Here is a 12,162-nt window from a genome sequence, read left to right as displayed (position 1 = left end):
CGTTTTGATTTTCTGGTTTTGAATTATTTCGAATTTATTCTTGTTTGATATTCACTCGAAAAAGTCAATATAATCAGAAACTCCCTCTTTTATTTCATTTCAGAAAATAAATTTTTCAGCAATTCGAAAGAATATTCATCTTGGCCAAGACTAACAAATTCGAAGGGGTGTTTCGGAAAATAATGAATAATAATAATAAATTATAATGAAGAATGTAACGCGAAGTGAGCAAACAAAATCGAATTATCATAGAAAATTCTATATTCCTTGATATGTCATTCAACTGTCAGTCTGTCATATTTCTCGTGTAAACTGCGGTAAATTGCGTTTGATTTGAAAAAGTATCCTTGTTATTACTTTTATCGAGAGAAAATGAAGGTTGAGGAAGTTAAAAGTACTGTAAAAACTCAGCGAATAAGTGCTCACAGTCATATCAAAGGCTTAGGGCTCAATGAAGCTGGATTCGCTCTTCCTGCAGCTGCCGGTTTGGTTGGCCAAGAGCAGGCTAGAGAGGTTAGTAAAAAGTTTACTGAATTTTGTGTTGTTTCTCAGAGACAACTGTAAACTTTCTTCAGAAAAATGAATATTTGACAAGTATAGCCTTAGCCTATACTTTTTCTGACGAAAGTATTGATTTAAAGGTTTTATGATGAGTTATGGATCTATTTACAAATTAATGGGGTCTTTACCTTCAAGCTCCTCATAATCCTCATTGATTTTCAATCGATTAAACTATTGCTAGGCTACCAAAACAGTTACCTAGTGCACATACATTCTTCGTTAGTTTGTGTCATTGTTTAATCAATGTTTATAGGGGCACCTGTTGCTTCATTCAAAACAATTTCTTCAGTTCAAACTACAAAAATTTTTTTTGTTTTTTAATTTTAAGGCTGCTGGTATTGTTGTCGATATGATAAAGAGTAAAAAGATGGCTGGTAGGGCTGTGTTGCTGGCTGGACCTCCAGGTACTGGAAAAACTGCCATAGCTTTAGCCATAGCACAAGAATTAGGTACGAAGGTACCTTTCTGTCCCATGGTTGGTTCTGAAGTTTATAGTTCAGAAATTAAGAAAACAGAAGTTCTTATGGAAAATTTTCGCCGAGCAATTGGATTGAGAATACGAGAGACAAAAGAAGTTTATGAAGGTGAAGTGAGTGAATTAACACCTGTGGAAACTGAAAATCCAGCTGGTGGTAAGTAAAATATTAGCTGACTCAATAGTTATGCATTTACTTCTTCAATCCAATTTCAGGATATGGAAAAACAGTTAGTCATGTGATAATAGGTTTGAGAACAGCCAAGGGTAGCAAACAATTAAAATTAGACCCTAGTATATACGATGCTTTGCAGAAAGAGAAAGTTGAAGTGGGGGATGTTATTTATATAGAAGCTAATAGTGGCGCTGTAAAAAGACAAGGTAGATCTGATGCTTTTGCTACTGAGTTCGATTTGGAAGCAGAAGAATATGTTCCATTGCCAAAAGGTGATGTACATAAAAAGAAGGAAGTTGTACAGGTAAAGTGCTTTAATAATTACTTCAGAGGTTTAATTTTCTGTCAAACAACTATTGTCTGATTCGTTTTACTTTTCTTCTCTAGGATGTTACTCTTCATGATTTAGATGCTGCAAATGCTAAGCCTCAAGGAGGCCAAGATGTCTTATCCATGATGGGTCAACTTCTCCGACATAAACGAACTGAAATAACAGATAAATTGAGACAGGAAATTAATAAGATTGTGGACAAATACATTGATCAGGGTATAGCTGAATTGGTACCTGGAGTATTATTTATTGATGAAGTTCATATGCTTGATATTGAAACTTTTACATACCTCCATAGAGCTTTAGAAAGTGCAATTGCTCCAATAGTTATCTTCGCAACAAATAGAGGTAGATGTATCATTAGAGGAACAGATGATATTTTGTCTCCACATGGTGTTCCTTTAGATTTATTAGACAGGTGAATGTGAATCATTTTCCAGCTCTTGTTGGTAATTATTCTAAATGTTTTTTTTTTCAGGCTTCTCATAATAAGAACTCTTCCATATGCCAAAAACGAGGTAGAGCAAATATTGAAACTCAGAGCCAGCACAGAAGGTCTAGAGATTGATCAGGAGGCACTTTCAACACTTGCCGAAATTGGCACACAGTCAACGTTACGTTATGCTGTTCAACTTCTGACGCCTGCTTCACTCACAGCAAAGACAAATGGAAGGCCCAATATTATGAAACAAGATGTTGAGGAAGTTAATTCTCTGTTTTTGGATGCGAAATCTTCAGCCAAAATTTTATCGGCGCAAAAGGATAAGTTCATGATGTGAAAAAAAATAGGACCAAAGTTTTCGCAATTTTTTCAATGTGTTGATGATGTTTATATTGAGTATGATCCGATAGTTGATTGGAAGTGTTTTTGTAATGAATAATTAATAATTATAGTTTAAGAATCCAACTTGAGATTTTATTTTTTCAAGTGGTGTTTACGAAAGAGCTGAGCCAATCTGAACTAGTTTATGTATAAAAGCCAGTTTGAATCATCAGTTAGGAGGTGAAAAAAAAGAAAAAACAAGAAAAATCTTTTGTATAGTGTATTTCCAGAATCTACTTTATACAGCACACCAATAAGCAAAACATATACATCTTATGTGCATTTGGGGTATTTAAAATACAGTGTGCCATATTAACAACTAACTAGTCAATAAAAAAAATTAATCATTATTCATCTCAGAGATTAATTCTTATTAGTGGATAAAGAAAAACGATTTAGGATAGCAGTCTTTTAATTAGAACAAAAATTAGATGCGACTATCACTAAACGTTCATTCTTAAGAAACCCTATATTCTTTATTCCATACAAAAATGAGCACTTTTCCTAGTCTCAACAAGGGTGAACTAAACACGTGACTAAAATTAAAAAATTAATAATTATGCTTAACCATCATCTTCTTGAAAGATACTCAGTGAATTCTGAAAACAGAATTATAAAGTCGTTTTATTTAACCAACTGATCAAATTAAAATACAGTTGAGATAGATACAGAATGATTTTGTGGCTACGGGCCTAGAGACAAAACACTTAGGAATATTCATTATTTAATAAATTTTTTGAAGCGGACAATAATCATATCCCGTTAAGTAATATGATTCCATAAGTCTACAGCCGTACCACTGTTTTATTTGAGATACTTTGGTTTTTAACTGTAGGTTAGACTTTGTGGAACTCCGTTTACTGTTTTCGACTTGAGAACGTCGTTTTCGTAGGACATGATGGTTTCTTTTCCATTCTCGAAAACTCTGAAAAAAAAAAAACAGAAATTAGGATGAAACTCAATTTCTCCAAACTACTTGGAATATAAATTGTGATGATAGTTTTATTGTCTGAAATATAATGAAATGAAGGTTTCTAATGGCATGCAGACAGGAATTGAATTCTGAAAAAAGTACCACCCAGAGCAGGATTCGAACCTACGACCCCCCGATTACCGGTCAGGTACTCTCCCAACTGAGCTACCCGGGCTGACTTGGAATAGTTTCAACTGTGTGAACCGGATATAAACTGGTGTTTATTAATACTCACTTTTTCGTGGTGATTTTCTTGCCATTGATAAATTTCGTCGAAGTGGAAGTTCTCTTCACATTTGTTGCGTGTCCATTCGAGACCGAACTGTCGAAATTGAAGGAAGTGAAGCCAGAACCACCGCTGAAGAAATCGTCCATCATGTTGCCGCCCAGTGACATTCCAAAGGGGCTGAAGAAGTGTGACGAAATGGCCGAACTGGGGTGGGAGTTTCTGTTTCTTCTCGAGCCTCGACTGTGTCCATGGTCGTGGAAGTCTGGAAGATGAAAAAGCCTTATAACCTCTTTTCACACTCTTTCTAACTTATATGTAGTAGTTATACAGGATATTCAACAAAATTACAAAGAAACAAGCTGCATCAACAAAATTCCAAATAAATTCTTCTGTTCATGAGCCTATTAGGTCAATAAACTGTTAATAAAGCTATAGAGGCTTTGTGGGCCTGCTAAAGACTCTCAGAAAAGACATGGGGCTGAAGCCAGAAATGGTAGTGTTGTCATACAACTAGAGGTAGAACATGTTTCATGGTCACCTATGCATTTGTAGCATGCATGGTGGACCCCAACAGGCAGCTGGTAGAAACCAACAGGAGCTTGTTGTAAAACCCTCACACTATTAAGGGTGTTTTCTTTAAATTGATGAAATAAAGAAAGTATCCTTATCAATGTGGTAAAAATTTCTTTACACAACTCATTCAGATATAATGTGAGTTTGTATTGCTAGTGGCTTAATCGTGTATGTAGCAGAACATTTACCGAACTTATAAGCTGTTCACACAAAAAGTGGCCTTGCTGGCCTTAGATCGGAATCTGCTTAATGAACCTCTGGGATGATCAGAGGGTGTTATTAATTTAGCTCCATATCTTTTCATTGCAACATCTTTATAAGAAAGGTTGATATGTGATAGAGACCATCTACTTACCGAAGAGATCAGCAAACGGAGAACCTCCAAAGAACTCCCTAAACACATCTTCGGGATCTCGGAAAGTGAAGAATCCGAATCCACCGAATGGATCGAAGTCCTCTTCGTGCCTGCTCCTACCCCTGTGTCCGCCATTTATCAAACCCTCCTTTCCAAATTGGTCGTAGATACGCCTCTTTTTCTCTGTGAAAAAAAAATCAAGATAAGATAACGATACACTGTTTTCGACGAGAAGCGGTAAATAATCGAAGAACAGACAGATTTTTTCCCGATGAGCAGATGGAGGGCCAGCAGAGGAAATTCGACATGTTCAGCTTAGATTTTCGTTATTCCTTCACCAAAAGCTTCATTTATGATAATACGCCTTAGCGTAGCATAGCTTACTTTAGTAGATATGCTATGAACGAAAGAGAGGTGAAAAGACGGTATGATGAAGTAGTAGAGATTCCGGACCTGATCGAGCACGATTTGATATACAGGGTGCGCTAACTAAGTCGCAACATACTTTTTAACTATCTGGATAGTTGTTCCAAGGTCCAAGTGGGATTAAGCAAATTTTGCACGCTTTTTAGTTCATAGAACAACGAGTATGATGTAGGTATGGCAGAAGCTACTTAAAATTGTGTTTCAAAGGAAAATCATGTAAGAAGCATTCTGTAACAATGCATTTCACTGGCCGAACAAGGCACCTTATGGATTACGTCAACTCTAAGTTCGTAAAAGCAGAAAATATTGATCTCGTTGAATAACAGCAAGCGGGAACAACAAAAATCGTCAGCTATTAGAATTGTTCAATCGATTTATACACGCCGCTCGCGCTATTGGATTCTTTATGGATTGTTCGTCGATTTCCCACGTAACACTCGGCGGATTAAGCGGTGAACGAGTTTTACATAATGTTACATAATCGAAAGTGCGAGTGTCAAGTTTTGCAGCTCGCCAATTAAGATCTCCGTTCGGATTGAAGTAACGCCGGGAGAATCGAGGTCTTTTGTATTATGATATTGCCTGGAAAATTATGCCGTTTGATCTTCGACCTTTTCTGCATCGACCACGTTGCGAAACGATGGCCGTATTTTTTTAGCGTTATTTATATTCCTACCATCGGCATAACCGTTTGAACAGACATTACTCTTACAAGCCGATGATTGTATTGTAAAACGTTTCGAAACGAAAACTTTTTCTGGATATTCTAAATATTGAGAGCGGGAGTTTTCGTATAAACCGATTAACTGATCACGAACGAAGTTTTTGTATCCTGACAGTTTCAGCTGGGGCCCCCATGCGATAACTATATTTAGTGTTTTATCTTTACGACATATACAGCACGGCCAGCTGTTCGATAATTTGCTTTCATACGCGACCAACTCTAGAGGCCACTTAATATCGTTTTTGTTTTTCCTGACAAAGCGAGGATCCCATCACTTGATTACTTCAAATTAATATCGCATTACATGATACGGAGGGCGTTTCGAAAGTCTTGGGAGTTGAATTTAGGTCTGATGATGCCTAGAAAATCTTATGGTTTTTCCCAATATCTGAAACGCAAAGAAATAAAATGAAAAATTGATGTATGTAAAAATTGCTCGTACTTTAGAAGTTACACTTCATTCAAGAATTATTATTGACATCTAGGGGGCTATAGAAAATAGAATTTAAGTTGTTAATATCCGAATCAATAAAATTTTGAGATACGGAATTCAGGTTGGTTTTGGAAATTAACCCTGACCCATAGAACCGTTACATAGAGCGTGTCAATTTGAAGCACCCTTAATATCTCGGCCCTCATGCAAAATCAGAAAACAATGCAAGGAAAGGGAAACTTTGGGTTCGTTTATACGGTCGGTCCCAATCATTTTGTATCAACCCTGTGAGCGTGACGACAGCAACCCCTAAAATCTTAAAGGAAAGGGGGGTTGAGTGAAACCCTGTTTTGAAGCTAATTCGATTGTCTTTTCAAAAATACCATACTCTTAACCCTTTTTTGTTTTTACTAGAAAAAAAGAGTAGAATCAGATAATTACAGAGAAAATTTTTATAATAAAAAACGTCCATTATTTTGTAGACAATATATAACCTATTTTCATTATTATGGGCTCTTACATTTTGGAAAACATCATTTTGAATTTCTCGACGTGCTGTGGGTATTCTTAATTTAAATTCATCTACAGCTCGTGGCATTGTTTTATGCAGAACCGACTTTGAATGTGGCCATTCAATGGGCTCTTTTCTGGGGACTGTCGAAGTCGGTTGTGTCTAAAACACAACCTCCAGAAGTAGAACAATTGATAGTAAGCATACGCGCAGCATACCGGAAAATTCAAGTTGCAATTTTCCAAAAATTGTTGTCACCATGCTCAAACAAGGTTGATAGAACTTGATTAGAACCAATCTTATAAAATTAAAATGTTCAAAAGAATATCCGGGTGAGTCTTTGACTCAACAAATATTCTAACAGTAGATTCTTGATATCAAAAGAAACACTTTTTTCCTATACCATTTTTTTCGATTCAGCCCTGATAAAAAGTTATGGTCATTTTAAGTTTTCATAATGACCTATGCCACCCCTGTAGAAATAAAATTACCTTTAGAATAACAAGCTGAATCTATGACACTACACATCTGTGGGTCTTTTAAACAGAGTTGCATTCAGCCAAAGTACCCAATTTTCCGAATATCACAGATATTTTTGATTTTTGAACATCAAATTATTCGAAAACGGCGCATTATACGAGAAAATATTAAGAATACTTTTATTTTATAAAACGTCCAAAAATTCATTAGGCAAGAACTAAGACCTAGAAAAAAGGCTATCTGAGGTGAATGGTGAGCACATGACCGCCATCTACCAATTCCTAGGTTGCCTTCTTAGGTCTTACTTAGTTCTTAGGAACTTCAATGGCAAACACCACCTGCAAACCAGATGGTTCCTTTCTCAGATCTTAGTTCTTAGGCACTCTGCGTAAACCCCATCATAAAATCGAGTTTACGCAGTGTTCCAAAGAACTAAGATAGGAACCATCTGGTTTGCAGGTGATGATTGCCATTGAAGTTCCTAAGAACTAACTGAGACTTAAGAACTACTAAGAAGGCAACCTAGGAATTGGCTCACCATTCACCTCAGATAGAGAATAAGAATCTCAATGGCAAATAGCGTTCACGTGATCGTAGAAACTCTGCTTGAACTCAGCATAGGCAGACCACCAGATGAGACCAGGAAATGGTCGTAACCGGCATATTCAGGTTATGCATTACCCGCGATTGTTACAATGTGAAATAGAGCGTTTCGGACCAAATTATTTCATATATGGGAAGTGTGCCTGTACCTAGGAGCTATCGATTTGTGACCAACGCGTGATATCGTCCATTCCGTCAGCCCAAAATTGCGGCAGGTTCACGATCTCGCTCGAAAAACAGATGATTGCCGGGTTTCGTACAAAATTAGATATTCCGTCACGATGATGCCTACCATTTTACCATATACACAGCATTACCGCGCGTTAACCGCGCGGGTCATCCGTCGTAGGTTTGATACCAGCGGCAGTCGATTGGTTTGGCCTCACGTTCCGTCAAAACAATGGAATGGAGCATTCGTCGACCCTACTGGATGTCCCACACGATTTCTAACGAGTAACGACCGCCGCTTTGGTTGACGCCAATTAGGATCATTAGTGATATATCTGGCATATCACATAAAAGTTCATTTTTCCCATAATCTTTATATTTATACACGGTGAGTCTTTGACTCGTACAAATATTTTAACAATATAGATTCTTGATGAAACACTTTTTTCCTTTACCATTTTTTCCGAATCGGCTCGGTTTAAAAGATACAGGTTGTTGAAAAATCATACAAAGAATATTTTTCAGTTCTACCTCACCTATATCGAATAAATTGAATTTCGGAATATAGTTTCTCATTTATTTGATTAATCTTTTTCGGACACAAGGTATCACCCACGTCTTTCAGTTTTCTCGTTATGACCATTACGTACCATGAAAATACCAAAAATTCAAAGAACCCAACTCTTGGAACTAAGTTGGACTCTACCAAGTTTCACTAGTCCAATGTTCGAGTAAATACGATGCTTCTGCCAAGCAGAAATAGACTTGTATTCAATTTCATCTAATAATTTTTTAAATTGACTATGATACAGCGCTTCAACTGAAATGATGTTTATCTCAATATCCAATTGTTAAGGTCAAATATTTCTGTCAGAAATGATTGTCTCTTTATTATGATCGAAACGAATTCTCTGATTGTTTGAGACACTCATCAGACGCAGTTGCATTCTGTACATTTTCTTCAATACATTTTCAAGACAAAATTGTATTATTTTAGAGTTATCAGGTCTATCGATGTTATCAGGTGTAAAACAGGTTAATGATAACAATAAGCGATGTAAACATATCATTAGAAATAAGCATATCTAGCTACTCGTCATCAACAAAGAACCAATTTTCCCAAAGTCAATTCACGTATTAAAATAACAATGGTAGGTATCAGATTATCGCTAATTTGCGATGAATGAAATGCTTTAAACCCATTCTCATCGTAATCTCCATAAAATAATATCTCTGATTATCCTCCATTCCTGAACGTTTTATGTTTGTAGCTAATCAAAACGATGCACTTCAGGTATTAATATTTTACATTCTACGTTCATTTCTAACCCAGATTAAACTGACCTAATTCGAAAAAAGAGCAGTACAAAACGAACAATTCATATTCAAGAGAAGCATATCGTAAAAAACCTTTTCTTGAGAAATTTCAACTAACCCTTGTGGTGAGTTTATGAAGGGATACTAAGAACTAAAACCTGAGAAAGGGACCAATCTCATGGGCAGAAGTCAAGCACGTGCACGCCATCTGCCAATCAGATTGGTCCCTTTCTTGGGTATTAGTTCTTAGTACCTCTGCATAAACTCACCATGAGAGTGATTGTTAATCATGAAAAAGTTCATTTCTTCAAGTGAAACACTGTATTTCAATAGACTATGGATATAGACTGTTTTCAAACAATTAATCGCCTCTTGCATTTATTACAATGACCCTAAATATATTGAAACCTTGATGGTTGGCCAATGACTTCATTAATATCTTATCCTGAAGGAAAGCATTTGCCCAGAATGATAAGCCTTTCTGTTCACAAAAACGCCTTTGAAACGTCCCAATTTCACCGTAGTAGGGAGTTATTTCTCGATACACTGACCTACTCCCGAAAAAATCCACCGGAAGCGAAACATACACAATCGTGTTTGCCGATGGCGTGATTCTAAGCGGGAGGTCAGTGTCTTCAGCTAGACGACAACGTACAAGACCATAACGCGACACATACACACATGCCTCGGCCGTATAAGGGACCCATTCAGGTAGACCCGTTAATGGTCACAATGGGCCGATTGTGTGTCAGCTGAAACGTCTTTTATCGGAAAAGTTTACGACCCGGCGAGTTGAGATGGGCGTCAAACACGGCCAGCTCGTTTCTAATGGCTCGTAACAAGGTAAACGCTAAAAAAAAAAAATAAAGAACACGGTTGAAAGTTCATTAATTTAAGTGTGTCGTCGCACAATGTATACGCTCGGAGAAAGATGCACGTGGAAAATCGATGGGTCTCTTTATCTGCGATCTGACAATGCATTCAATTGCCGAGAACCCATTATCTTCGAACGTGTAAAGAAATACCCGGGTCCTCCTAGAGTTACGGGAACATAATGAGCGTATTTGAAAAATGTTGATGAATGGATTTCATATTCAATCTCTCACAAAGGCTGGATCTTCAATAGAGATTAGATTCGCCCAACATTCACAACGTGTGATTAAAGATTTCTTGCTAGATCAGCATATGAGCCTAATCTGAGGGGAAATCTCCACTAACACTTTTCGATTAAAGCAATTCGGCCGTTTTAGATTTGTAGAAACTTTATATACTGCGCCGATACAGTATCAGATTCTGAGAAAATCACATGAAAGAAACGCTTCAAGTTTCACCGAAAGGTCCTTATTTTCAACCTCAACTAACAGACTGCGAACAGCTTCTGTGAAAAACTGACCAACTGTGGATGAAGAACTTATTTTGGGTAGCTAGCTATCTGTGAACATCTAACTATGCACTATGTTCCTTTAGAACTCACTATACACATAGTTTATCGAGGATTTGAAACAATGCTGAAAATCCTGACTGAAATTGCCTCTAAGATTTGCAAGTAAAAGAGATAAGAGGTAGAGACCCTATTTATTTATATCCAGATTGTGCGTACTCAGATAAAATTTCTAAAAAATTTCAGCTTAGTGAATGCTAACAGATAACTAACTGTGACCAACTATGTAACTAAGAGTGGCCTACTTAGAACTCACCAGCTATCTAACTGTGACCGGCTAATTAACTGTGACCAGTTAACCAACTGTGACCAGTTAACTAATTATGACCTACTAAGAACTTACCAGCTCTAACTGTGATCAGGTAGCTAACTGTGACCTACTAAGAACTCGCCAGCTATCTAACTGCGACCAGCTAACTAACTGTGACCAATTAACTAACTATGACCAGTTAGCTAACCGTGACCAGTTAGCTAACCGTGACCAGTTAACTAACTGTGACCTACTAAGAACTCACCAGCTATCTAACTGTGACCAGTTGACTAACTGTGACCAGGTAACTTACTGTTAACACCTAACTAACTATGACCAGCAAACTAACTGTGACCAGCTAACTAACTGTGAATAGCTTTTCTCTTCAGTATTTACTACTCGTATCTCAGAAAAGGATTTGAAATACATAATGCTGAAAATCTTGATTGAAACACTCTCCTCAAGCTCTGCAAGTGCATGAAATTGTAGGAAGATATCCTTTTTATGTTTAGTTTATCCATTCTGGATGTGTGTATTTAGATAAATTTGCAAATCAAGGAAATTCTTCTGACTTACTACAACCAGATAATTTACTGTGACCAGCTAACTAACTGTAACTAGTTAACGAGCTGCGAACAGCTAACTGTTAACAGCTCAACTCCTCATATATATGAGAGAATTTCAAATAATACTGTCCATGTCTTTACTTAAACTTTCCTTTAGCTCTCTAAGTAAATAAAATAGGTGGGAGAGATCCTTCTGGATGTGCATATCCAGATAAATTTCCAAATCATAAAAAAAACAGCTGACTATTTGGAACTAGAAATCTTACTGTGACCAACTAACTAACGGTGACCCTCTTACTAACTGTAATTAGCTAACTAAATGTGAATAGTTTCCTTTAGCATTAACTCCCCCATATCTAAGGGAGGATTTGAAATAATGCTGCATATGACTGAAACTTTTCTTTAGCTTCTCAGCGAAATAGGAAGTTAAGAACCTATTTGGGTCCAGTTTGGCCATTCTCATTCTAAGTGTTTAGATTTCTAGGTCTTAAATCATCGACTCAGTTTCTAAGAATTCAGACGCCAAAAATGCGAAATGTGAAAATTTACCAAAACTTTTTTCGTGTACTAAACCGAAGTGTATCATTAGAAACGAATAAATGAAGCAAAATAAAGTTTCTCGATTTTTTCAGTTTCGGCAGCTTGAAATAAAAACAATTACATACCGTCTACTTTTCTCTCAAACAAACCACTATTCACTCCTGAACGCGATGCATGCAAAAATATAAATAAAACACGTTGTTAGTGA

General features: G+C 36.8%; 2 protein-coding genes across 6 annotated transcripts in view; one reads left to right on the top strand and one right to left on the bottom strand.

The window, feature by feature from the left end:
- Positions 1 to 285: 285 nt before the first annotated feature.
- Positions 286 to 2,449, top strand: LOC123313123 (ruvB-like helicase 1). The gene is made up of 5 exons (XM_044897845.1): positions 286 to 513; positions 890 to 1,193; positions 1,253 to 1,515; positions 1,599 to 1,960; positions 2,021 to 2,449. The coding sequence occupies exons 1-5, from the start codon at positions 373 to 375 to the stop codon at positions 2,319 to 2,321; spliced, it is 1,371 nt and encodes a 456-aa protein (XP_044753780.1). The 5' UTR covers positions 286 to 372; the 3' UTR covers positions 2,322 to 2,449.
- A 123-nt stretch (positions 2,450 to 2,572) lies between these two features.
- LOC123313124 (dnaJ homolog subfamily B member 6-B) overlaps positions 2,573 to 12,162 on the bottom strand; it is a 42,465-nt gene continuing 32,875 nt past the window's right edge. For all 5 annotated transcript variants that reach the window (XM_044897846.1, XM_044897850.1, XM_044897849.1 and 2 more), the window contains 3 exons: positions 4,496 to 4,678; positions 3,574 to 3,829; positions 2,573 to 3,290 (listed from right to left, as the gene is read on the bottom strand). In XM_044897846.1, coding sequence (XP_044753781.1) covers positions 3,191 to 3,290; positions 3,574 to 3,829; positions 4,496 to 4,678 — 539 coding nt within the window. In that variant the 3' untranslated portion in view covers positions 2,573 to 3,190. The remainder of the gene's footprint in view (positions 3,291 to 3,573; positions 3,830 to 4,495; positions 4,679 to 12,162) is intronic.

The sequence above is a fragment of the Coccinella septempunctata genome, chromosome 5, assembly GCF_907165205.1.
Source record: "Coccinella septempunctata chromosome 5, icCocSept1.1, whole genome shotgun sequence".
Lineage (NCBI taxonomy): Eukaryota > Metazoa > Arthropoda > Insecta > Coleoptera > Coccinellidae > Coccinella > Coccinella septempunctata.
The sequence above is the reverse complement of the archived record's forward strand: the minus strand, read 5'-3'. Positions and strand labels throughout refer to the sequence as shown.

What these genes read in the sequence shown, in the direction of transcription:
- LOC123313123 (XM_044897845.1), top strand. Translation starts at nt 373, where the DNA reads ATGAAGGTTGAGGAAGTTAAAAGTACTGTAAAAACTCAGCGAATAAGT. An exon ending in GCCAAGAGCAGGCTAGAGAG is followed by an intron (nt 514 to 889) that starts GTTAGTAAAAAG and finishes TTTAATTTTAAG; the next exon opens with GCTGCTGGTATTGTTGTCGA. An exon ending in CCTTTAGATTTATTAGACAG is followed by an intron (nt 1,961 to 2,020) that starts GTGAATGTGAAT and finishes TTTTTTTTTCAG; the next exon opens with GCTTCTCATAATAAGAACTC.